Genomic DNA, 27,873 nt, shown 5'->3' on the forward strand with positions numbered 1-27,873 from the left:
GGATGTGCTGCTCCAGGCTGTCTGCACTGATGACCATTGTTTCTAACTTCCTTTTCAAAGCTTTCCTCTATGATTCATGGGGAAATCTCCTTTGCTTATTTTGTTTCCCAACCTACTGGCTTCCAAAATAAAGAGCCATTGTCTGAATTGTCATTTCTCCTCCCTTCTTTCAGTTTTAAAAGATCTATCGGATAAATTGGCTGGTCTCTTGATCACCATCTCTCTTCAGTCTTGAGAATAGCTGACATCCCTAACCAGGAGCCTATGATTCCCCCAGCCATCTTACCATTCCTACTACTCACAATTAGCTAAAGAAACCACCACTCAAAGTAAAACATGCCCATGACCCATAAATACCCCAGAGAAACTCATCTGAGGAGATAAACAGAGGAATACTTGCAGAAGCAATGCTCAAAATAGCAAAAATCTGGAAACCACTCGATAGGTAAATGAACGATGGTATTCATACAGTAGAATGCAATATGAACCGCAATTGCCCAAATCAAAATCTTAGAAGCAATATGAAGTTAAAAAATCAGAGGTTACATTCTGTATAAGTTTATTACATAAAGTTCAAAAAAGGGAACATGAAACAATATAAAGACAGGCACAAAAAGACTATAAAGAAAAGTAAAGAAATGCTAACGCAAAGCATTTTTATACTGTACTTTAAATGCTAGCATCTCATATGTTCTACACGTTGACAGTCATAAAGACTATCAAGGGACTTCCCCAGTGATCCAGTGGTTAGGAATCCGCCTGCCAATGTGGGGGACACAGGTTTGATCCCTGGTCCAGGAAGGCTCCATATGCTGCAGGGCAACTACTGAGCCCATGTGCCACAAGTACTGAAACCTCGCACCCTAGAGCTCGTGCTCCAGAGAGAGAGAAGCCACTGCAGTGAGAAGCCTGCTGCTCACCACAACTAGAGAGCGCCCACGCGCGACAACAAAGCAACATAATAATAAATAAGTAAAAATTATAAATAAACTTAAATTTATTAATGAATTATTTTAATAAATTAAAATAAAATTTATAAACAAAAAATAAAACAATAAATAAAAATTTAAAAAGTAAAAGATACATTGTTCATAATTTTTTCTTTTCATTTGTAATTTTTAAGAAAAGACTATCAAGGTTGCCCTTCGAGGACTTCCTGTCTAGCCTTGCTCAGCTTCTCTCTTCAGATTCACAGTACTGTCCTCCTCCAGTGAATATAAAAGGACTAGACAGATGCTTAACTGGTTCCTGGGCAAGTGGCTATTCATGCCTGGGTTGCAGAGTAATTAAAGTGCAGGTCTGCACATTTCCATAGCAGGGAATTAATTATTCTGGCTTAAAAGCCCTTCAATCTCCAGCTGGGTTGGAGAAAGTGAAGCTTGAGTTGGAGTCAATATGGCATTAAACAAAGAATTACAGGTGCAAAAAGACAGCAAGGTAAAAACCTCTAGAACAGGTTACTTTCAGAACATTTGAAAAGGGGAAAGAATAAGACAAGGGAGAAAAATCTATGGTCTGGAACACTTGTAAAAAATCTCAAAGATGAGTTTCGATGTTTGCTTCCCACATCTACATTATTTATTGACTGTCCCTAGAAATCGGTTAGAATGGATGTGAAATTTGATAATATTCATCAATTTTAAATGTTTGTGTGCTTTGACCCAGAATTTCATTCTGGGCAACTAAATTTAAAAATAATGTGGGCAAAGATAATGTATAAGGATTTTTCCATAGCATTAACTTACAACAGTGAAAAAATTAGAAATAATTTAACACCCAATAGCGGGGAAAGGCAAACCAAAGCAAGCTTACCTGAAAGAACATTTGCCTTCTTCATTAAGAATGATCGACCCAAAGATTGTCTTAGGGATGAGAAAATATTATGACTCAATGTTAACAAAAATAACAGGCTATCGTGACCATGAATACAACTATGTGAAAAGTGCGCCTGAATATGAACAAAGTCTGATCTGGGGATTGTGTAAATATAACTCTTGTCATTGCTTCCAGTGGGGTGGGAGGGTAGTTGCGGGAAGAATTTTTTCTGCATAATCCAAACTTTCAGTGTGGTTATTATATTCTCTTTACTTGAATTTTTTTTTTAAACCTACCCAACTGTTTTGTCTTTTAAAATATGTAAATGTCAGGAAAAAACCTGAAGATTCCATTGTTTAATATTTTGCCCTTCTTATGCATTAAATAAAAGCTAACCACGTTTTGCTAAATAAACACATTTCAAAAATGTAGGAGAACACAAGTACTTTTCTTTTCCAAATAGAGCAGATAACTTTGGTCATCAAGAGATTTGCAGCCCCCAAGTCTTTTAGACTAAGTTAACTGTGCTTGTCTAACAATTCCACTTTCTAGATCATTCTGAAATGCATCTTCCCGTGACTTGATATATGCTTACTGCTGCTACTGCTGCTAAGTCTCTTCAGTCGTGTCCGACTCTGTGCGACCCCATAGACGGCAGCCCAACAGGCATATGCTTACTGAACTCAAAATACACACTCTGCAGGATCTTTAGGATGCAGTAGTGAACAGAGCAGACACAGATCCTGCTACTCTGAAGCTTACTTCACTCCTGGGGTCGGGGTGGGAGGTGAGGGGTTAACAGTGGTCATGTAATGTACACAGCCTGGGATAGCCTGCCTGATAAGGTGGGGCTGAGGCAGAACTCTGAAGGAAATAGAGAAGGAGCCATGTGGCAGTCTGGGAGAAGAGCATTCTAGAAGCATGTACTACACTAGGGGCCAGTTGGCTGGAGAGGCCTGAACCAACAGGAGAGCAGGTGTGGGAGGCAGGGAGGTAACCAAGAGCCTCAAAGATCACAGTGAAGAGTTGGCTTTGTAATCTCTGAGAGAGGGAGCCAGGAGAGCAGTGACCTTAACCTTCTGTGCTAACAGAAATGTTCTACATCTGCACTGTCCATACAGTAGTTGTTAACCTGGTGTGCCTATTTAAATTTATATCTATTAAAACTAAAAATTCAGTTCTTCCATTCCATGAGTTGCATTTCAAGCTCTCACATGGCTAATGGCTACCCTGGACAGTGCAGTTTTAGAGCATCAGTCTGAACTCTGGGTGGAAAACAGACTCGAGGCACCAAGTGGGGGATGAAGCAGGGTGGGACCAGTCAGGAGACTGTGGCCATGGGAGGGAATGGTTGGACGCTGGATGACGTTTTGAAGGGAAGATTTGTTGCTGGACTGGTTGTGGGCTGTGAGGTCTTTGGCCAGAGCACCTGAAGATGAGAGTGCCATGTTCCTGGAAGAAGAGGATGTCTTGAGGGGAGAGTGGGATGAAGCTGAAGTTCTGTTTCAGGCATGTTCACTTCAGATGCCTATAGGCATCCTAGTGAAGATGCCAGAAGTCTGTGGAGTTGTGAAGATAGAACCAGGCTGAAGCCACAATTTTGGAACTGTCAGTATTCTAAAATCATTCCACTGGGTGAGATCACCTAGCAGTAGCTGTAGGTGGTGAGAAGAGGTTCAAATATTGAGACTGGGGTACTCTGATGTTTAAATATGGGGGAAGTGGGGAAGAACTTGTAAAGCAGACAGAGAAGAAAAGGTAGATGGAGAACTAATACAGAGGGTGTCTGAAAGCCAAATGAAGAGTCTCAAAAAGGAGGACGTGATCAACTGGGTGAAATGCTGATACATGAGTAAAAAGCCTGGGGAAGAGACCACCGGAATCCACAACACAGAGATCACCGGTGACCTTCACAAGAAGGTTTGGATCCCCACAGCCACAGTCGTGCCTGGGTTCCTGTACTAGCTTCGTGACTGAGCTCCTCTGCGTTAGTGATTCTGTCCTTCACACATGTCTTCTGTACCACCGTGCTATCCTGCCTAATACTTTATCGTCTTTGGCAAGAGCAGCCGAACTCTAGAGAACAGGTAAAAATCACCTGGGGGTAATGAGGTCCCAAGACACAGTGTCTCAGTAGATGGAGGAAGACCCAGAAACTGTATTTTTAAACAGCAGCCAAGATAATGGTTACCAACCATGGTGACCAAAGGACAAAGTCCAAACTCCTTAGCAAGGCAAACAAAACTTCCAAATGTAGTCCCAAACTTTCTGACAAGCTCCTTCCTGTTCCCCTCTAGGCAGCACACCTCTGCTTACACAAGCTCAAACTAATAACCGTGCTTCCCCACACCGGCCGTGTTCTTTCAGATGTTACTATCCCTACATAGACTACTCCTGTCTCCTGGAAGGCACCTTTTCTCCAGCTGTGCCCAGGGAACTGACTCATGCTTCAACGCCACTACCAGCGTGAGGCCCCACCCAGCTCCCCGACCCTGTTAAGCATTTCCATACAACATTAGCACATCATCTGCCAACTATTCTGCCACCATCGCCACCAACTCCAGGAGGCTGCCATGGTACAGATGGCCTCTTCTTCATCTCGGCGCTGCCAACAGGCAACTGACATCGGATCACCATGGACGACTGCTGGCCTGACACCCAGGCACGCTGGCAAGTGCTCTAAGAGTCAAGATGCTGCTGCTGTAAAGTGCTGGGAAACTCAAAAACAGCTCTGTCTACTGGGGACTTGAAGGATGGATGGAACTCAGAGAGAGGGAAGGGGAAGAAGAGGGACCTAAATGGACTCCCAGACAGGAACAGGGGGCACAATCAACATTCCTTCTCTACTAAGATGGACAGAGACTCAATATTACAAGCAACATCTGAAATCTACAAATTATGGTTCCAAATAAATATTTTTAACTTCTTTCTCAAAAGATGTATCAAAAAAAAAAAAAAACCCCAAACAGAACCTTATCCTTCACAATGTGTTGGCTGGATCTAGTAAGTACCTTAACCCCTTTTATACGAGGGGACAGACCCAAAGCTCTAAATCTTGATTCACATACTAAATCCTTACTCCAGCTTCTCAGCTTTTATTTTTCTCACAAAGGGTATGAGGGGCAGTATGTGGTAGACTGGCACAATTCTCTCATCTATAAACCCCCAAACAACTCAATGACCATCTCTTGCTAATGGAGGGCCCTAAAGGGTTCCCATGGTACCCAAAGGACTCTGTCCTATGCAAAGTTGCTCTGTGAATGAGTTTCTGCCACCTCACCAGTTCTAAACCCCCCAAGATCACCCAGTTAGTATTTTAGTATGTATCTCCTCAAAAATTTTAAGAATAACCCAGAACCTGGAGCTTCCCTGAATCCTTGAGGGCAACCAAATTTTGAGTATTGAGGCATTAGAATTTATAGAGTAGTTTTAATTATATACAATTTAAAAAATCAATATAGTATTGGAAAAACATACAGGTGATCTAAAAGGCATTATAATTATAATGTTTTTCATGCAAAAACATCTACTTTGTATGCATGATAAAACAACGACAAAAAACAAGATATGCCATCCTGTTTTAAAAATCTTGATCCTTGGCATCTAGATTTTTCACTTTAGACGGGTAACTGTTATTCTTTTTATGCCACAAAACCAGTCAGCTGACAACTGGTAACCATCGGACTTTACTTCTGAATTGTGGATCCATGAAGTTACTTACCTGGGGGGAAATGAACTGGGGAGGCACTTGCGCCCGGAGATTAGGAGAAGAGTTCAGTGGCTGCACGGGGGTGTGCACGCCTCTCGATTGTGCTGTGCTATTTCCAAACAAACCATGATTGCCACCCTGTGAACAGAACAGTGACAGTGAGGCCTTTGTTAACACGAGGAAATGCATGTAAGAAACAGTTCAGGTTTCCTATCCCTCAGAAGAAGCATCCTGTGTTCCATGGAATCACAGAGCATTGTAACTGAAAAAAGTTCCTGACCTTGGAATACGTATTCAAATTCAATCATGGGCATATCATCACCACCCTGCAGTCTGATACAAACCAAAAGGGTTAAACTTAGTCAAATGTTAGAAAAAGCACTAATTTGTTGTTATTGAAAGGTAAAGGCAGTGTAACATTTATACAACTACTTCTTTAAGACTGGGTTTACAGAATTTATTCTCAAACTATATAATCTGAGACCCATTTTGAAAGGCACTTGAGTAAAAAATGCAGGACTGTGAATAATATCAGCTGTAAAACCATGATATAACTTCTCTAAATTGGCTGATTTGATCACAGAATCAGTGCCACTCAACTGTGAGCCTGGCTCCCTGAGGACCCTACTCCCAATCTGAACGCCCTTCCCTATCTTGGGTCTCCTTGGTCCCTTCTTTGCTAAAGGAGGAAATGTAAATTAATCCAAGAGTGAGATAAACGAGGAAGAAAGGGGAAAAGTGAAAAATCATTCCAGGGACACACAAAGCATTACTCACCTGTAACTTCTCATTCAAATGTATAACTATCAGTCTAGTCAAAAATAACAGCCATTCATTAGATGGACTATTATGTGGCTATTGAAATAATGGGACAGAAGTATATTTAGTTTCCTGATCTCTGAAAGCTAACATTAAAGAAAACAAGAAGGGGTATATAAAAAATGTTTTAACCCCGTAAAAAACAAAAACAAAAAAACAAGCTTAGTTCCCTGATTTCTGGAGGATCAACTTGATGAGGCACTTCTAAGACTGTTCCCATCAGAGAGCTATAGAAAGCGGGGCTATATACGATGGCCCTTGAAATCATATTCAATTAGACTTGATGCTGTGTTGCCCCGTATGATGTAGTTTTCTACACTATCTTCACTCGGCCTCTGCAAGTGCCAGCTCAGAGGTCATCCTCATCAAGGATACCTTCCCCCTGACCTTTTCCCTCATTTTACATTCAAGTTCATTGAGCCTACCTCTATGTTTTCAAAACACTTGAAATCTCTTTGACAGGCTCCACCATCAAATCATATTACAGTTATCTTCCACCCTGTCTTTCCACCACCAGCTTCAAATTTCCCTCTTTGTATTCCCAGAAACTCAATCAAGCCCTGGTCTGTAGGATGAGCGCATCATTTGCAAACATCCACGACCCACCAATTTTACACACTTGAAAACGAACATCCCACTGAACACCACTGGTGAAGACGGCTACACCACTGCTTATACCCAGTCTGCGGGCTCTGGGCTGAGGTTGCCACCACCATTCTTATCCCTGGACTTGTGGGGATTTAGGTAATTTTACAGAAGAATTTTATAATGGCATCATTGATGGCTTAATGATTCAAAACAGATTAAGGGATTGCTTCAGGGAAATTAATGAACTTAAAAGCATTGAAAATAAAAATGACTGTGAACATAAAGTAGAAATGGCAATTAAAATCTATGTATATCTCATAAAAGAAATTTGAAGATTCACCATGAATATTTAATCTCCCAAAGGACTGTTTAAACATGAAAAGACCTTTAGTTCTAGAAACTTCAATATCTGCACCTCTCCTGTCTTACCAATCAAATTTGTCACTCTGAGGTGAAATGGCTCAGCTCTAACTTTTCTGAGACCCTAGTAGTCAGGAGCTTAGCTCCTATAATGAAAATAGGAAACACTTATTTTGCTAAGACTATTCTGCTAAGATAGTTCTTACACTTTACTATCAAATAATGACCTAGTTAATAGATGTCAATTATTCATGGAGGGGAGGGTCTTTGGATGGTGGGGTTTCTGACAGCTAAACCCTAGACCTATGTTTTGTAAGGCTCCCAACCTGCTTTGTAGGGGTCATTTGAAATCTCAACCTCTCTTTCTGGTAAGAGGTATTAGTTAAAAAATTTTTTTTAGTTTTTGTAAAATCAATTCCTACTTTCCTATTCCTAGTAGAAAGAGCCCATTCTACTCCCACCGAAGGTTTTAGGTTTTCATGATCAAGTGTCTCATAAACCACACCAAGCACTCTGATGGATAATAATGAAGGTGAGTCAACTTAAGTTTATACAAAAAAATACTTTCTCTCTCTTTTTAAAAACAAAACCCTTTTTAGATCATTTTTATTCATTATTAACTGTTAAATCTTCCTTTTTGGGGGGAGGGCTGCCACACGGCTTGTGTGATCTCAGTTCCCTAATCAGGGATTGAACCTGGGCCTCGATCGTGAAAGCCCTGAATTCTAACCACTAGGCAACCAGGAAACTCCCACCCTCTCTCTCTTTTTAATGTTATTTATTTCCAGTACCTCTTGAAAAGAAACAAAGTCTGGCAACATGAGGCCCATGTTTCTGCACAAAGTGAAGTACGGGGACCATTTTTTAATATGGAACCTTGGCATCATAAGTTGGTCATCTTCTTGGCTCAGAAGTAGCTATTCTGCACAGTAATGTACAGAATGGTAATCATACAAATTTAATCTTTTTAAAAACTATATTTTGAGATTAGGAAAACTGGCACCAAAAGCTTTATATATATATATTTATAAAATTTCACTGCTGTGTGTGAGACTTTTATGATGACCTGAACCTAATAATTATTGGTGATATTTGCCCCAACTACAGTGTTTAACTTAGAAAGGTATATAAATTAAAAACAAGGTTATTAAGCTGATCAAAATCTTCTGTGATTTGAACAAAACTCTTAAATTTCAAATTATGCAGTATATTAACTCTTCATGAAAAGAGTATGAAAAAAACATAACCTTATTTGGATAGAACATGTGTATGTCAACTTGGTTTACAATGGACTTTGTAGCAATCCACAGATAAAAAACTGAAGAGGAACGACTTTTTTTAAGAGTCCAGTGCACAGCGAGTTTGGTCACTTACATTAAAGTTTATATACTAAAAGTATCTGATAATCAGGTGGTCCTGGGAGTGTATTTATTATCACCATTCACCAAGAGTGTGAAGACTATGTTATATTTTCTATAACTCAACCCAAAGAGCCCTCCTCCCCACCAAAACTGATGCCAACTGTTCCTCTCTGTTTAGATAAGCAATACAGAACCACCACGTCCTCTGTGGAAATGTTAAGAAAAAGAGTGAAATATAAAGGAAGAAAACAAAAATTACCTGTAACTCCCAACCCAGAGTTAACCAATTTGTACACATGGACATAGTATGATCCATTTTTTAAAATGTGCTAAGGCAGCAATCAGCGTATGAAAGATCTACATGCAGTCTGAGGACTATGGAATAAGAAGTGTTTTATACCAACTTTTCATCTATATATGAAAGTCATCATGGGAAAACAGAATGGCTACAACTGATAATTAAATGTCTTTCCATGATATCCAGAGGTGAAGGCCAGAAGGGCAAGTAAGTAGTCATGGAAATAAGGCTAGGAAAACACTGCTGGAGCCACTGTCGCAAAAGAATTGTCCCCAGATTTCTGGTTTTCTCCACAAAAACTACAACAGAGCTACTGCAAGGTGACAGAGAGAGGCTGGCTGCATCCGCTCAAGCCTGCAAAAGCAAAGAGGCATTACTACGCCGGCCCCGACAGGCCTGTTTCTACCGCACAGCCCTTCCTTGGAGGACTGGCAGATCCATCTCTAGGAAAGGTGCTACTCTAGCCTGAATCAAATGCTGGGCAGCATGTGGGCTTCTTAAAGCTTCATTATGTGAGATATAAATTACCTTTGCCTGAGCAATTTTATACCTGAAGACATTAGATTTCTAAGCTGCCATAACCCTCAAATATTTAATCTTATTAGTTTTGGTGCTATTTTTTAATTAGCAATTACATTAGATTGAAAAGACATCAAAGGTAGTACTTGCCATTCAATCTAATGTTCAAAATGGCAAATATGTCACTAAATTAGATAGAAGGTACCTGTACAGCCTCTTTAACATCTTCCTAAGCCAGCAACTCACTAACTTATGAAGCGTAAACTTATGACCAAAAATGGGAAGACAAAAGAAACAGATTTAAAATAAAATCCATGTTGAGAAACATGAAGAGAGATGGGTTCTATGGGCTGAAAGAGCTAAATAAAAAGCCTAGACTTAATATCATTCTGTGCATTCAGTAATCAACAAATTTCCCAAGACAGACAAATGATGCAATAAACTGCAGACCAGGGCCAAGGCGAGGCCACAGCCAAGCAGTTATAAATTTGAGAGGCCTCCTTACTTGTCTAGCAGCGAAGTTTTGGGGGTTGAGCCCTGTGCCGATTGCTCCAAGGCTGACGTTGGGTAGTGTGGAACCAGAGGGAGACAGCTTGTAGCTGGGAGAAGGGGAGAAAGGAGAGCAGGGAGCCTCATCCCCAAGGCACCCATCTTGATTGGAGAAAGGCAAAGTCAGCTGAAAAGTAGTAGCAGTTAGCCAATCGCAATGAGTGTTGGTTAGTGAAGCAACAGAATGCAAGAAGGGAAAAGAGAGACACCAGGAACAAAAAAAGTTAGAGTGTATTAGCAGTAAACGAGGATAGAATTTGGATCTGATCATCACCATCATACTTTGCCCAAAAGACACCATCTGTCATCCTCTCTGCTATAGATTCGTATCCTCTAAGTAACACATTCTGTCCATTGCACTATGATAAAAATTACCAGACACTTTAGTTTCAGGGATCTAATATTGATGACTCTAACTATGTGGCTGCTGAAACAGAAGCCAAAGTCATCTTCTTGTGAATATGTTTGCTGTCTGGACCAGCATCAGTGGTGTCAAAAACGTGCCAAATCTACAAACTTCGGTTTTAACTGCCTTCTGAAGACCAGGAATATTCCAAGTTGGTATTCTGAAACAAGTAACAACCTCCTCCAATAGAAATGTTAAAAATTCCAACAGATAGGTATAAATGACTTGTTTAAAGCAGGTAGTTGAGAATTTGAACAGGATATCATCATAACTAAAAACAGGTCATTAAGGAAATGGAGAAAGAAGACAACAGAGTTTTTTTTTAGGAATAGCAACGGAGAAAGTTTTGGGTCATCTTGACAAAGCTAAAAGGCAAGGCCTTAGGAGACATAGAGTTTCTGCACAAGATTCAAAATTTAATTTGTAATTAAACAGTAGCAGAAAAAAGAATTCAGGATAACTCTGTCTCTAGAATTTCTTCTGTATGTTCCCAGCGTGCATCTCCCCCACTATATCAGACCACACCCCCCTCAAACTTCATAAATTCCCCAAAACTTAGACCTTGTTCACAATGCTCGCATTCTAAAGACAGGTGGTTCTAGCTGCTGCCTAATCACCCATCAACATCAACTGTTTTCATGTCACCGTTCAAATGCAGGTGATGCTTGAGTTTTTTTTTCCCATTTGGTTCAGTAATTCTATGCTTCCTTCTGGAATGAACTATCAAAAGACAAATGGGAACCAAAGTGGTTCTCATGAATTATTATCTTAAACCAAGGAGTCAACTCACCTTCTCAAAATAAGGCCCACTATCTGTGGTTCCCATGTCTTTGGAATTAGGTGGACGGAACCCAGATCGATCCTTCCTCATGATATCATTAAAATCCCCGAGATTCATTGCTCGCTTGTCCACATCAAATTTTTTATCTGGAAGGCTCCCTGAAAAGTAACACAGAAAGAATGAACATGTTAACCCTCAATGTCTCCCTCATGACCAAGAGTGACCTGTCCCAACAACCTCTGTGGCGTGCAGGTATAGACCAGAAGAGTTCTCACTGTTCAGGCTGCTGTGGTCCTCCCTGAAACATAAAGTGAAGTTGCTCAGTCGTGTCCAACTCTTTGCTACCCTATGGACTATAGCCTACCAGGCTTCTCCATCCATGGAATTTTTTAGGCAAGAGTACTGGAGTGCGTTGCCATTTCCTTCTCCAGGGATCTTCCTGACCCAGGGATCGAACCCAGGTCTCCCACATTGTAGGCAGTTGTTTTACCCTCTGAGCCACCAGGGAAGCCCATGGAAGCATACATGGATGCTTTAAAAACAAAACAAAACAATCTCTCTAAAACCTTCAACATATATCAGCTGAAGCTGGTTTTCTGTGGAAGACTGAAAGAATCTTAGGGCTAATCTAGTCAAAATCTAACTAAAAAAATACTTAAACTAGTTATTGACATGTTTGATGACTATATCTTGCTTTTATATTCAAATGTCCTCAGTGAGAAGATGTGCATCTTGCTCCTTTTTTAGCATCTGCAAGACAAATAGTTCCAGTTGTGAAATGAAATTATTAGGACTACAAACAGCAAAGAGGCATGGTTGTTGCCCTAAAATTGATAACTCTTGGGTTGAACACGGGTGATGGTTACTGGTACAATGCCATCTCCCAGATGCAATGACTATTCCACTTTCTTCCACGTCTATGAATTTGCTGTTGTACACTGTCATGAAACTCGTTTTTAAGTTATTCTCCTATTTAAGAGTATCACAGATCACAGGCTGTTTCTTTTATCTCCCAGGACTGTTTTCTTTTCTTCCAGATTTGATTCTTTCTTAAGTTCCTCCAGGTGAGCAACAGCATCACTGTGAAGAGCCCCCAGTTGAAGGGCTGATGCTGCACCTGCTCTACCTGCAAAGGGCAGTTGGTCCCTAATATGACTCAATATGCCAGCAAATTTAGAAAACTCATCAGTGACCACAGGACTGGAAAAGGTCCGTTTTCATTCTAATCCCAAAGAAAGGCAATGTCAAAAAATGTTCAAACTACGGCACAATTGCACTCATCTCACACGCTAGCAAAGGCTTCCCTTGTGGCTCAGCTGGTAAAGAAACTGCCTGCAATGTGGGACACCTGGGTCCAATCCCTGGGTTGGGAAGATCCCCTGGTGAAGGGAAAGGCTACCCACTCCAGTATTCTAGCCTGGAGAATTCCATGGACGGTACAGTCCACAGGGTTGCAAAGAGTCGGACACAATTGAGTAACTTTCATTTTCACATGCTAGCAAAGTAATGCTCAAATTTCTTCAAGCCAGGCTTCAACAATACATGAACCGTGAACTTTCAGATGTTCAAGCTAGATTTAGAAAAGGCAGAATTGCCAACATCCGCTGGATCACTGAAAAAGCAAGAGAGTTCCAGAAAAACATCTACTTCTGCTTTACTGACTACACCAAAGCCTCTGACTGTGTGGATCACAACAGAGTGTGGAACATTGTTAAAGAGATGGGAATACCAGACGACCTGACCTGCCTCCTGAGAAATCTGTATGCAGGTCAAGAAGTACCAGTTAGAACTGGACATGGAACAGACTGGTTCCAAATCGGGAAAGGATTATGTCATGGCTGTATAGTGTCACCTTGCTTATTTAACTTATATGCAGAGTACATCATGAGAAACGCTGGGCTAGATGAAGCACAAGCTGGAATCAAGATTGCTGAGAGAAATATCAACAACCTCAGATATGCAGATGACACCACCTTTATGGAAGAAAGCGAAAAAGAACTGAAGAGCCTCTTGATGAAAGTGAAAGAGGAGAGTGAAGAAGTTGGTTTAAAACTCAACGTTCAGAAAACTAACATCATGGTGTCAGGTCCCATCACGCCACGGCAAATAGATGGGGAAACAATGCAAACAGTGCAGACTTTCTATTTTGGGGCTCCAGAATCAGTGCTGATGGTGACTGCAGCCATGAAATTAAAAGACTCTGGATCCTTGGAAGAAAAGTAATGACCAACCTAGATAGTATATTAAAAAGCAGAGACATTACTTTGCCAGCAAAGGTCCATCTAGTCAAAGCTATGGTTTTTTCAGTAGTCACGTATGGATGTGAGAGTTGGACTATAAAGAAAGCTGAGTGCCAAAGAACTGATGCTTTTGAATTGTGGTGTTGGAGAAGACTCTTGGAGAGTCCCTTGGACTGCAAGAAGATCCAACCAGTCCATCCTAAAGGAAATCAGTCCTGAATATTCATTGGAAGGACTGATGCTGAAGCAGAAACTCCAATACTTTGGCCACTTGATGTGAAGAACTGATTCAATGGAAAAGACACTGATGCTGAGAAAGACTGAAGGTAGGAGGAGAAGGGGACGACAGAGAATGAGATGGTTGGATGGCATCACTGACTTGATGGACCTGAGTTTGAGTAAACTCTGGGAGTTGGTGATGGCCAGGGAAGCCTGGCGTGCTGCAGTCCATGGGGTCACAGAGTCGGACATGACTGAGCTGAAGTGACTGAACTGATGACACCTCGGTGCAGACAGGCCTGGCCACCTGAGAATGACTCTGGCAGGGTCACAGACAGCTTGTGTTTGGCCACAACATTTTGTTTTTTATTTTTAAATCTGGATTAGTTCTCAATATTTAAAACTAAAACCATAGAAGAATTTCTGGCCTCTCTTGAGAACATGGAGGATCTGGCAAAGCTGAGCACACACTCGTCCATGCCAACAAGTGCCAATGGCCGAGCAAAGGCTGACTCCTTTATGTGGTACACAGGCTCTCCACGGTGAACCAGTGGCTTTTCAACTGTTCACACCTGGCACACACCGCTCATTTACACTCATTTACACTTCTTGGTTCTTGTCGTCATTAGTTTTCAATCCCTACCTAGTGTCGAGCATGGTACCTTCCGTAGAGCAAGTTGGAATATGAGTCTAGGAACTGCACCCATCCCAACTCAAAGTGAGCAGGGATCCCAACAAAGGATCACAAATAACAACATATTTCACTCGTTTAGTGGAAGGATACACACCTACAGACAAATCCATTTTGCTACTTGGGTTATCTTCAGTTTGACTCTGAAAAAAAAAACAAACAGGGAGGGAAGATTAAAGTCTGGAATTAAACACTTAAATCAGAGAAGAAACAGCATTATTCATGAACGAACCACAGCTTACTCTTACTTTACATCTAGGACTATACCAGGTCCTTGGAAATGTATCTTCAACTGGAACGAAGACAGTAACATTTTTCATATGAGTAATTTTCACTGCTGCTAGTGCCTCTATGGAGAAGGCGATGGCACCCCACTCCAGTACTCTTGCCTATAAAATCCCATGGACAGAGGAGCCTGGTAGGCTGCAGTCCATGGGGTCTCTAAGATTCAGCCAAGACTGAGCGACTTCACTTTCACTTTTCACTTTCACGCACTGGAGAAGGAAATGGCCACCCACTCCAGTGTTCTAGCCTGGAGAATCCCAGGGATGGCGGAGCCTGGTGGGCTGCTGTCTATGGGGTCACACAGAGTCGGACACGACTGACATGACTTAGTAGCAGCAGCAGTGCCTCTATTCCTAAATTCAGTTTTCACATCAGATTAGCTTCAGTAAATCTATGGACAGAGTGATAGCTAAACAGCTGCTTGGAGAAATACACCCCTGTCCTCAAGTTCCAGCCGGCTCGGGATCAAATTTCATGAGTGGCAGCCAAATGATGACAACTTCTTCTCGTGACTTGTCAAGTCATCAAATCTTGCAATGTGCAGCCAAGTCATCTGTCTTTTGGCAACCAGGGACACGGTGACCCATATTACTCCCCGAAGACCAAAAAACTAGAAGCTCTACAAAAACTGTCTATATAATTAATCACAAATAGTTTCCCTAGTCATTCTACTATGGCTAGTTTTTTTTTAAATAAAATATTAAAGATGGTACAGTAGTCAGCAAAAGTTATACACATTTTAAGTCCTTGGCTCTTTCTTCCCTAACCTTCTAAGGAAAGAATACAAAGGCTACACGTTTAAAAGCTGTAACCTTTAAATACTGGAGCACTTCATTAAGAAAAAAGGAACAGAGAAGAAACATTGCCTCATCCAGATCAGGAATGTTGCATAACCAGTTTCTAAATCTGTAATTTTGTCCTATGTATGGCAGTGGTCTTAAAATTTGTACTAAATGTAAAAGCTGGGATATAGTACACCTATGAAAAAATAAAACTTACCAGCAATCCCATATTTGAAAACTGTTTGGCAAGAGGATTCATCCATGAATCACTGTTTCCTCCTTTGAGTGAGCACTACAGAAATGAAATATGTAACCTCAGAATCAAATAATTGATTTCAACTTCCTGGGTTGCAAAAGTAATGACTAAAAATGTAAAACCAAGAGTTTACCTTCTTCAACCATAACTATTTCTCTTTAACTATAGTTATTTTGATAGATCTGTTAGTATAAAAAAGTAATAGGCCTTAGTTACATTAATGTTTTCATTCTTGTTCTATTATTCACTGCACTGATTTAGAAGTAACTAGAAAAATAAATGGTCAGCTAGGGCTTTCACCCTATAAAGGATCAACATCAGATTTTGTAAAATATAACGCTTGCAAGCTAGTACTTTCCCTCTCAGTTTCTCCTTGTAACCCAAGCTGGTTTCTATTAGGAGTCAAGAAAAAGTTTGATGCCAGTGCATGTTATTTGGAAAGGAGCCTATTAAACTGGTCATTACTCTCTGTGTGGATACAAGGAGGAGCTCATCCACACTGCACTTTCATCTGCTTGTTTCAGAGTGTTAACGACACGGGGTTCTGTGGAAAGTGGAAAGAAGTCAGCAGAAGACACCATCACCAAGTTTACGGCAAAGGCAGGCAGGGGCGGGTTTTTGTTTGTTTCTTCAGGGGACAAACTAATTTCTCTGCTGAACATCAGCTCCAGTTTTATTTCTATGGAGAAGGTGAGTGGAACTATGATGGGGACCTGGTAGGGGCTGGAGATGATGGGGCTTTGTGCACGTGTGCATTCTCCAGGTAAAAATTCTCTGTGTGTTCTGATGCTACGGCTCATGTCAATTTTATTTTTAAAAGTGTTAAGGTACCTCTATAGGTTTAAAGGTCAAAAAAGCCCTCCCTGGAGGGAGGAGTGGTAGTTACTGTTTAATGGGTACAAAGTTTCAGCTGGCAAGATGAGAAGGGCTTTGTGGACAGATGTCAGTGATGACAGCACCACCATGTGAATGCACTTAATGCTGCTGAACTGTACACTTATGATTGGTTAAGATAGTCAGTTTTACGTCAGCTGTACTGGAATATACGCAGGTGCCCATGCACACACACACACAATAAGAAACGTCAGAATCATCAGTCATGGAACAGAAACAGTTAATTCCTAGTTAGACTCCCTGAATCTTGGCCGTTCCCTGAGGGGCTAGTACCTTTCACTTGGTTGCTTCCTCAGCAGTCTTCCTAGGATCTGGTCTCTTTATTAATTTGTAAATAATAAAAAGAAAGCCACAGTAGACTAGACAATGCAAATGTACTAAAAATGTTAGAAAGTTCACGGAATAATTTCTTTTGTGACTGAAGTAAGAAAATAAAAGTCCTTTATGGGGGAAAACTGTAAATGACAGCTTAAACAAAATGTTTCTAACAGAAACAACCTGCATTCTCAGGCTATAAAAGAAAGTAATTGTATTCAGAACAAAATCCCATAAGTGAAGGGGATGAAGGTACAGCCCCTGGTCAACTGAGGACCTTCTAAAATGGCGTCCAGTACCTGAAAACCAGGAGTTTTAGTTAAGAAGTGTTTCTTAGAGCAGCAAGGCTCCCGTGCTGAAATAACATACGTGGCTGCCCAACTTTTTTCCCCTTAATGTATTTGTAGAATGAGAAGCTGGAATGAAAAAAGAGGGCTTCTACTGAGAGTCATTCAGGTTCTAGATTGAAAACCAAAGTCATTAAACTATGAAAATCAAAAGAGAAACTAAGTCGCTCTACAATCCAGAAAATAAAAAGTGTAGGACACAACTGGTACAGGATGGAGATAAGTCACCTAGCTGCTAATGCAGGGTTATGCACTGGCACCTCATTTTGTTAAGAAAGGATTTTGGGCCTTGGAATTTCCCAAATCAGACAAAAATGAGTCACGCTGATTGTTGCTGGAGGAACTGTATTACTGTGGTTTCCCTTCTACATATTCAGGGAGACCTACTCTAAGGACTGATCAGGCTTTAGAACACAAAAGCGTAAAACATTTATAAAGGGTGTCCTGAAAGTCTGGAAAATGAAGTAAGAAGACAAATCTTGTTTCTCTGAAAATTCCATTTTATCCACAGCGAGGATTTTGTAGTTAGAGACGTCAAGGTAGGGAAGATGAGGGGTAAAGAGGAAGCAGTTACGTGTTCTGAAGTATTTTCTCCATCACTGAGGACGGCAAGGTCTTCAGCTCCGTGGCTTCTTCCACTAAAACACTCTCAGTTCTGCCTTCTAAGAATGAATACACAAGTTCAGGCACCTCTAACGTGGCCTACCTTCATTTGTTTCTTTCCTCCTTGTCCCCAGCTTGCTGAGTTGTGGGAGGAAGCGCTTCCCTGAGAGCCGGCAGTGTTCCAGACTCCTCCATCATCCTCCTCTTCCCAGCTGGGATGGCGAGTTCCTGCCACTGGCCCGTCATTCTCCCCCCAGCCATCTTGCATAGATTTGGAATCTTTAAGAAAAGAAAGAGCCAACTGTATGCAATGGCTATATATAACAAAACCCACAATGATCATTCCTTATAAATGCAGCATTTTAGTGTATTTGTAATTGTATCCAGTATCTGTCTGTATGGCGAGGCAAATATTCTCCCAACTTGAGAGAGCAGAATGGAAACTCCAAAAGGGTCAAACATACACAGTAAGTTCATAAACCACAAATCAAGATTTCCTGGCTTCTAGTTCAATGATTTTTCCCCTTACACAGTGTTGACAGAAATCCCCCAACCGAAAAGAACCTATCACTACTTACAAGAAATTTCACACTTAAATTAAAAGAAATCTGTTACTCTTAATGAGAATGTTGTACTGCACTTCTTAGTTTTACCCTCCTGAAAGGAAATACATGGTGTACTTTGTAACGGATTTTACAAATATGAGGCAGGATAAAAAACAACTGTCAACCTTATTTGGGGTAAAGAAAAGAACACGAAAGATGGACAGAAAAAAGAAAACTGTACTAGATTTTGAATATCAAAATTACAGTGAAAGAAGAGAAATTCAGAAATAGCCATGAAAATTTGAAAGTTACTAGATTTACACACTTGAAATGTACCGGATACTAAAAAGATCCTAGGCAAAGACAATGTATAAGCAATGGCTTTTAAAGACGGGCAGAGGAGGGATTTCCTTGGTGGTTCAGTGGCTAGACTCCATGCTTCCAATGGAGGGGGCTTGGGTTTGATCCCTGATTGGGGAATTAAATCCCACATGCCACAAATAAGAGTTCACATTCTGTAACTAAGACCTGGTCCAGCTAAATAAATAAATAGTCAATAAATAAATAAAATAAAAGACAGGAGGAGGAAATGTAGGAGACAGAACATGGAAGGGAGAACAAAGACAGGGAAACCAGTGCTCAACTGTTCAAGGAACTAGGTCATCATCAGGCTCCACAGTCAATTCCACCAACATTTCCCCTTAAACAAAGATCTTGAATTTGGAGATTGGGATAGATCCTTAATCTCCTTCTGAAAATTCTGTATGGATACACTTTCTGGTAATGACAGAAGAAAGGAAATAAACTATCCCACCTAGAAGCTCCATGAAAAGGTATGAAAGCGTTAGTCACTCAGTCCGTGTGCAACCCCATGGACTGTAATAGGCTGGGCTCCACTCTCCATGGGATTCTCCAGGCAAGATTACTGGAGTGGGTAGCCATTCCCTTCTCCAGGGGATCTTCCCAACACAGGGATTGAACCTAGGTCTCCCACACTACAGGCAGATTCTTTGCCAGATTCTGAGAAGCCCAGAAGCTCCATCCACACCTTCAATTAACAAAATGACAAGACGTTTATGGAGGGAGTTATTTGATTCAGATGGCTTCACACGAAGAATCTAGAGCCAGAAAAGTGGCTTTACCAGGTCTTTCTGCTGCCAGGCTCTGGGACCAGGCCTATGATGCCATCCAGGCATCAATCAAGTAGGCAGACAGCTAGGTAGTCAATTTCCTCAGACGGTGGCATCATCTCCCAGCAACGCCCAAGTGAACCTTGGGATGAACCCTCTATGGGGTTCACTAAGTGTCCCCCTTTGCAGGGGCTCTGTGACTGAGCGGCAAGAGGCAGGGCCTGAGGGCTGTTCTCCCCGCTTCTGGATAACAAGGACCATTTCTCCTGCACAGGAGGTTACCCACTATTACGTAAGCATAGGTTTTATACATCCTCTGACAAGCAACAGGAATTAAAGACCTAACATAAGTGACATATTGACCCTTTTAAAGAAGAAAGACATCCATGTAACCCTTCTTCGAGAAAAAGGAGCTGCACTTTTAACAAACAATTTCTTGTAGACAGATTAAAAAAATAGAGAGCTCCAATACTGAAGTCATGGAGTCCACACCAGATTTAAGACATCTATAGTCTAGACAAGATCACAGGTTAAATTACCATAAGCACTGATTAGTAGGCTGTGACTATCTAGCCCCTTCCCCTGACTATTACACGTTCAAATTACCCAGAGGAGGGGGAAAGGTAACTACAGCTTTAGCTATAGATATAGATGATCCCAGTGAGTAGAAGCCTTTTTTAATCTGGAGAAAAGTGATTTCTGTGATGGAAGAAAGATGATCCCGAAGTTGGGAAAGACACATAAAAATCTTCAAAGTATTGTTAAAGCGCCTCCTTGTGCCAAGGGTCTGGTTTATGCCTTTCCACAGCATTGTGGATCTATTCCAAGTCTACAGAATGGTATTTCCCATGATGATAGAACCAATTTTACAATGAAATTCAAGACAAGATCAAATTCTTTATCAAGCTGTTTCTATGAAGTGAAGGAGATTTGTCATTTTCAAAATGCAGTCAAGTTACACAGGCACAAGAGTGAGTTTCCAGAATACAGAGAGCTAAGATGATACTCCATTCTGTGGTATGGTCAGAATCATAAACATTATAAAATAAACTTGACAATGGAATTTATTCTTGTTCCAATTCAGAGAATTCAGTCTGACCACTTTTTTTAATCAAAAGACAATCCTGTAACTCTGCAATACGGTAGAAAAGAGACGTTGGAATACTTCTTAAGAAAACTACAAAAAAGTGACAACAGGCACTTGAAATTAAATTTTTCAACTGAGGATCATCCAGTGGGAAGTCCTGCAGCATCCATTTACGAAGTTTTGCAAATTACTCTGAGTACACATTGCCAGCTGGATCAAGTATAGCTTAGATTGTCAGTGAATATGAATAAGTGTGACGTGCTTTGTTTAAAAAATTGAAATGAAGAAATCTTTTTTGGGTTCAAGAAACCTTAAATGTCCCTGTGTGGGTGGGACTATGAGAAGAGAGACAAAGGGGAAAGAAAGGAGCAGAAGGATGAAGTCACTGGGCAGCAGAGACCTTGTTCCATGTTAAATGCCAGGAATTATTATTTTTTTTAACTTATACCAACATGAGAGTAGAAATGCAAAATAGATATAGTGAGCAATGTTTAACTTACTATGGGAGAAAAGGCACATCAAAATTTCAGTTCTGGCCAGACATTAAACTTAAGTTAAAAGGAGGGATTTCCCTGGTGGTCCAGTGGCTAAGACTCCATGCTCCCAATACAGGGGGGCTCTGGTTTGATCCCTGGCTGGGTAACTAAGATTCCACGTGCCACAAGGAAGAGCATTCGTGCCACAACTAAGACCCACCATAGCTGAGAGAGTAAATATTTTTTAAAAATGAAATCAATAATACTAACTTATGACTTTCAGTTCACTGTAAGCATTTTTACATATGCCAAGCCAAGTCTCCATCATTTGCTGCTAACCATTTACTAAAGATGCAAGGCCCTGAACCTCGTTGAACTGATAATGTAACAACAGCCCTCCCCCAAATGTGTGACTCTCCTAATTAACAGAGACTCCCTCAAAAAGAATGCCGTGTACTTACTAGGTTTCATGGCATTTGGAGCATTGGAGGGTGCAGTCCCCCAGCCTGTTGTCGACGCTCCCGTGTCATCCATCTCGCCCCACCCAGGACTGCTTTCGTTTGGCTCACCCCAAGCTGAAGTACCATTATCTGGAGCAGATGGTGTGCTTTTGCTCCAGACTGTAAAGAAAGGAGATGCATCTCAAAGAATGATTTATGAACGCTGCAGTATCCAGCAGGGGTGAAGGGAGGAGGAACAGGACCTCCTGAATTCTATGGGTGGAAATAGAAATGTGGACACCACCTACATGGAGGACACCTGGCACTGGCACTTCAACTTCTGGTCTAGTAACTCCAGCGCCAGGATATTATACCATACATGTACTTGCAAAAGTAGATGAAATTACATGTACAACAATGCTCATGGCATCACTGTCAGAAAATATTTGGAAGCAACCTAAATATCTATGAAACGGGGACCAGTCAGACCAATCGTGAATTGCCCATCAAGTGAATACTATATACGAACGAAGCACTGAAAAGACAGAAATGTGTTAACATGAAAAGTTTTGAAGAATAATGACAACAGCGTGGTGAAGAACAGTGTATATAGCACAATTTCCCCTACTGTCCCAAAATATACCTATTTTGCTATAGGTATGAACAGAATTTCTGATTGGCACACAAAGTTCTAAAACCTGCAAGGAGAGACCCTAAAGGTTAAGATTCTTTTATTTATTACTTTTTGCTTTTCTCTATAGTTTGAAGGTTTTTACTATATGAAGAAATTTTTTTACATGTTCTAGATAGGGAATTAATGAGCAAATGTTCATTTCCTTTTGTTTTCTTTTCAATATATATTAAAAATCCAGAACTAGTTAAAAGTAATCATTTCATAATTGGATTCACTGAACATTAGACTTACTTTGGAGAGTGGAAAATTAAGTATTATGATTAATTTTAACTCAAATAATGCAAACAAATTAAGGGTTCAGTTCAGTCGCTCAGTCGTGTCCGACTCTTTGTGACCCCATGAATCGCAGCACGCCAGGCCTCCCTGTCCATCACCAACTCATGGAGTCTACTCAAACTCATGTCCATGGAGTCGGTGATGCCATTCAGCCATCTCATCCTCTGTCGTCCCCTTCTCCTCCTGCCCCCAATCCCTCCCAGCATCAGAGTCTTTTCTAATGAGTCAGCTCTTCACATCATGTGGCCAAAGTATTGGAGTTTCAGCTTCAGCATCAGTCCTTCCAAAGAACACCCAGGACTGATCTCCTTTAGGATGGACTGGTTGGACCTCCTTGCACTCCAAGGGACTCTCAAGAGTCTTTTCCAACACCACAGTTCAAAAGCATCAATTCTTCGGCACTCAGCTTTCTTTACAGTCCAACTCTCACATCCATACATGACCACTGGAAAAACCATAGCTTTGACTAGATGGACCTTTGTTGGCAAAGTAATGTCTCTGCTTTTGAATATGCTATCTAGGTTGGTCATAACTTTCCTTCCAAGGAGTAAGCGTCTTTTAATTTCATGGCTGCAAGGTGCATCCCTTTAATTTGCTGATTTACATGAGGGCATTCAAGTTGCCAATGCCAAACTAAGAACCATCACCGGGCACTATATTTTTAAAAACTGTTTAAAATCGCCTCCCTTTATAAGTTTTTATCAACACTACTTTTAATTTACTAGGCATGATGTTTCTTACGGAGAAGGCAATGGCATCCCACTCCAGTACTCTTGCTTGGAAAATCCCATGGATGGAGGAGCCTGGTTGGCTGCAGTCCATGGAGTCGCTGAGTCGGACACGACTGAGCAACTTCACTTTCACTTTTCACTTTCATGCATTGGAGATGGAAATGGCAACCCAATCCAGTGTTCTTGCCTGGAGAATCCCAGGGACGGGGGATCCTGGTGGGCTGCCGTCTATGGGGTCGCACAGAGTCGGACACGACTGAAGCGACCAGCAGCAGCAGCAGTTTCTTATCCAAAGAAGGAGGGAAGAAAGTTTAATTCTGAACAACTGATTATCATGAGATAATCTCCACATGACTAAGTGTTTCACTTCCAAAGGTTAACTGTTAGAAATCATCTGGAAAGTGATGGAATACTTTGGCCACCTGATGTGAAGAGCTGACTCACTGGAAAAGACCCTGATGCCGGGAAAGACTGAGGGCAAAAGGAGAAGGGGGCGACAGAGGATGAAATGGCTGGATAGCATCACTGACTCATGGACATGAATCTGAGCAGACTTCGAGAGAGAGTGAAAGACAGGGAAGCCTGGCGTGCTGAGGTCCATGGGGTCGCAAAGAGTCAGACAAAAGTGACTGAACAACAACAACAATCTCCACATAACAAAGTTTGCCACTTCCAGAGGTTAACTGTTACAAATCATCTGGAAAGTGATGGAAACCTTCCAGATCGCAGCTTGGCTCTGTTTTCTGATGGCCTCTGCAAGAAGAGACACAGACGGCTTCCCAGTGCTGGGGAAAGAGCAGCACAGAGGATATGTCCACAGGCAGAACAGGAACGGAAATGAGGTCTATTTCTGCTCCTATTTTAATTCTTTATTTTTAAATCTAGAGCAGAGTTTGTTTGGCAAAATCTAAATGTTTTCGATTCTGCAGACCGATACAATTACCAAAAAAATAAAAAATAAAATAGGGGGGAGACTAACCCAGGGAAGCCACCTTTCCCTTCTGCCAAGAAAGAGCATTACCATGTACCACCAGCATCTGTCGTCACCAACGTTTGATGTAAAGAGAGCTTTTGTTGACAACAGCCTACAGTTAAAGCAGGAAAGAGTCTCAGAATGAAGCTAAGTTCAATAAATACCTCTTAATAAAAATGCCTTGGTTTAGGATTGATTTTCTTCAACAAAACCTGTAAGAAAAAGCCATCGCCTACCTGATGCTGATTTGCCGGTCATCGGGGTAGGCAGGTTTGCTTCTCGAGGTGCTGGGCCCCCTTGGGAATTCTTATCCCACAGATTCACATTCTTGTAGTTATAACTGTTGGGGTCTCCCCACGCGGAAGTGCCATCGTCAATGTCCATCTTCCGACTGATCGACTGTGGGGATGGCTCTTCCCAACCGCTGGGTTCCTCATCCTTGGGGGTTACTGGCTGCGGCCCGCTGCTCCAGTTGGAATTGGAAGGTCGTCCGTTGCCTGGAGGTGGTGGGGCTGGGCCTCCCCAGGAGCCAGAGGCCTCGGGTTGTGGTGGTGGTAGCTGCTGTGGCGGCGGCTGCTGTTGGTGCTGTTTGTTCCAGGAACTGGGCTGTCTGCCTGTCTCCGTCCATGCCGGAGACCTTTTGCAGTCTTCCCACCCGCCTTTGGAAGCCAGGCTCGCGTTCCCACCACTCCCCCAAGTCCCGATTTCACTCTGCCCACCTTCGCCCCACCCGGACACAGGTTTACTTGCAGCATTTTCCCAATTGCTGGTTTTCGCCTGATCTACCTCCTCTCCCCAACCATTCTTTCCAGAAGTCCATCCTTGGTTGGGCTGGCGTCCACCTCCCCACCCCTGATCCTTGCTGGAATTCTCATTCCAAGAGGAAGATGTCTTCTCGTCCGGTCGTCCTCCTCCCCAGTTGGAAGAGTTGTTGTTCTTATAGTCATTCCAGCCTCCTGTGTTCTTGGGGTCTTTCCACTCTGTAGAGGCTGAGAGCTCTCCCCATCCAGACTTCATTTGATTGCTTTGGCTGGGTGCGTCTCCCCAGCCCCCTGAGCTCTTGGTCTGTGTGGCAGCGCTCTCCCACCCCTCAGTTCCTTTGTCAGATTTCCCCTCGGGCCTTGGCACCTCTTCAACGTCCCACACTGTGTCCTGCTTAATTTGAGTTTGGCCCCAGCCAGTGTTTGAGAGCACCCTGGGGTCCAAATCAGTTCGGCTCAAAAGAGTCTGCAAGACAGCCTGACAATCAGGATGTGTGGGCCGGTACGACCGACGGCCAGAATTGTGACTGTCACTACTTCCTGCTTTGTGGTTGCTTCCAGTGCTTTGACCTCCAACTTCACTTCCCGTGGAGCTGGAAGATCTTCCCCAACAGGGAGCCTGGGCATTGCCTTGGTTTTCAGGGAGGGGGTGGCCCTTCTGATTGTCCCATGCTCCAGTGCTAGAATTTGGTTGGTTTGGACCACTCCATTCTCCAATTTTCAACTCGTCAGACCCAGTCGGCTGTTTCCATTCTCCCTGAGAGACCCCGGATGTCATTTTGTTCCCTTCACCCCATTTGTTGTCATTAGAGTCCTGAGGGCCAAAGTTCCAGGACCCACCCGTAGACCTGTTATTGTTGTCCCAAGAGTCACTTTTTGACCCAGTTGATTTCTGAACAGGAGCTCCTTTCCAGGAGTCCTCTCTCTCCTTTCCATTGTTCCCATTGTTTCCAGAATTGCTTTGTCCAGAGGCTGTGTCAGTTCCAGAAGGCCCCCTAGCTGCACCCCAAGATCCAACACTCCCAGTCTTTCGATCTCCAGTGCTTTGTGAAGGGGCATCAGTGCTCCTGGAGGCGTTCCCCAAGCCCATCCCAAAGGGCATTCCCTTATTCTCCATGGGGTTTGGTGAACTTGAGTTCAAGGAGTTAGTGTTTCCATTTTTTGGTCCATCAGTGTTATGAATTTGAGCCTGCTCTCTGCCAGAGACAACAAAATTAACACCCGCATTTTCCATCTTTGACTGCTGTTCCCTGGATGCCTGACCCACTGTGCTAACCTGTGCACTGGAATTACTCGTCTCCGTTTCCAATGCCCCCTTCCTAGAATTTCCTTCTTGGACCAGCGCTGGCCAGGCAGATGGGTTGCTATTTGGGTTAAAGTTGCTGAAGCCAGAGCCAGGTCCAATCCTCTCCTGACCACTCACATTCCTCCAGTTTCCTAGTCCACTGTTGCTCTCCGTGGTAGAGTTGGAAGATTGAACAGATTTAGCCTTAGGGTCAGATTTCCAGACCCCCAGATTACATTCGTTCCCGGAACTTGCAGACTGGCACTGGCTCCCTTTTCCTTTGTTACTAGTGGTGCTTCCTGGCAGAGTGCTCTTCTCAGAGCCAGGGTTTGAGGCACTGTTGTTATCGGTGGTGTTTTCGGAAGAAGACTCAGTGTCTTTGCTGGCAATGCAAGGCCACTCTTCCATGTCAGACCCGTCTACAATCACCTTGTCCCAGATGTGAATGGGGTTGGGGGAGGCGCCGCTGTTGGAGGAGGCTCCCGGGCCCCAAGTGGAATTTGCATAATTTGAAGCAGCAGCACCTCCAAGGGTTGACTCTGAGAAAGAGATGGTGTCATTAATCACAGTGGCACGTGCATCATCTCAACACCTCGAGCTCAAACTGCCCCAAAAGTGAGCTCGTCACTTCCCCACAAACTAGTTCTCTGCCCACTGCCTGCCTTGCTTAACCGTGTCATGCCTGTCTGAGAAGACGCTTCTGTCTTGCCTGGCTGGTGTATTTGCTAACTCCAACCCCCAGGGCCTCTCAAAGCTACCCTCGTGCTACTTCCAGGGACAGAGAAGGAGCTTCCCGTATCTTGAGACAATGCAGTAAATAGCCTATCCTTGCTTTACAGCTACAACCCACTCTAAACACCCCTAGTATTAATAAAGCACACCTTTGATTAAATCACTGCTCTATGGAGAACACTGGAGAGTTTCGTAGTGCGTAAGAATAAAGCTAAACTCTTGGGCCTGAGGTCTGACCTAGATGCTCCACAACCTGGGACCCACTGACTTTTCCATTTTCCTCTTTCCCTGCTTTCTCTGATGATGCCCACACTCTACAAACTGCACCTTCTCACCCCGGCTCCATTCCCCATGGGCCTCTATTGTCTTTCCTTGGGAATTCACATACTGAAATCTATCCATCTTTCTGGGCCTAGTTCAAGTGCCACCTCTATGAAGTTTTTTTGAGCTCGCCACCTGAAAACAGCCTCTCTCTGTCTGGAGCTGTTTTGCTCCGTGTATTGCATTTACCTCTTCCTTCCCTCACATGAATGCCCTCCAGGCAGAGACCTATCTTGCTAACGTTTGAATTCCATGTGGCAGCCAGGGCACTGCTGCTCAGTAAGCAGCTGCTGAATGATGAATGCCCACCCAGCTAGATGCCGGGGCAGACAAGCATGAATCAGTCTGTATGCCCAAGGAACTTGATAAAAAGAGTCTGGCTCAGAGCATATTTGATTGGTGCGGGAGGGAGGGGGAATGACCTGTTTTTAAGACCAATAATTTCCTCTAAACTTATTTCAGTTCTTTTTAACCAAACAGCTTTAAATCAATATGAAGTTCAAAAAAAAAAAAAAGCGCCATATAAAGGAAGGAAGCGGGGAATCTCAAACTCCTGAGATCAGGGGCCTCCTCGGTTTTAAGAAT

General features: G+C 42.4%; 1 protein-coding gene across 6 annotated transcripts in view; it reads right to left on the bottom strand.

Moving 5' to 3' along the window:
- TNRC6B (trinucleotide repeat containing 6B) overlaps positions 1-27,873 on the bottom strand; it is a 251,526-nt gene that overhangs the window by 25,236 nt on the left and 198,417 nt on the right. For 3 of the 6 annotated variants that reach the window (XM_027540716.1, XM_027540718.1, XM_027540717.1), the window contains 7 exons: positions 24,426-26,774; positions 21,537-21,695; positions 17,941-18,116; positions 15,640-15,714; positions 14,453-14,498; positions 11,215-11,363; positions 5,537-5,662 (listed from right to left, as the gene is read on the bottom strand). In XM_027540716.1, coding sequence (XP_027396517.1) covers positions 5,537-5,662; positions 11,215-11,363; positions 14,453-14,498; positions 15,640-15,714; positions 17,941-18,116; positions 21,537-21,695; positions 24,426-26,774 — 3,080 coding nt within the window. Of the gene's footprint in view, positions 1-5,536; positions 5,663-9,974; positions 10,146-11,214; positions 11,364-14,452; positions 14,499-15,639; positions 15,715-17,940; positions 18,117-21,536; positions 21,696-24,425; positions 26,775-27,873 lie in introns of all 6 variants that reach the window. The other 3 variants (XM_027540719.1, XM_027540720.1, XM_027540721.1) reach the window with 2 other exon arrangements.

Source organism: Bos indicus x Bos taurus, chromosome 5, assembly GCF_003369695.1.
Source record: "Bos indicus x Bos taurus breed Angus x Brahman F1 hybrid chromosome 5, Bos_hybrid_MaternalHap_v2.0, whole genome shotgun sequence".
NCBI lineage: Eukaryota > Metazoa > Chordata > Mammalia > Artiodactyla > Bovidae > Bos > Bos indicus x Bos taurus.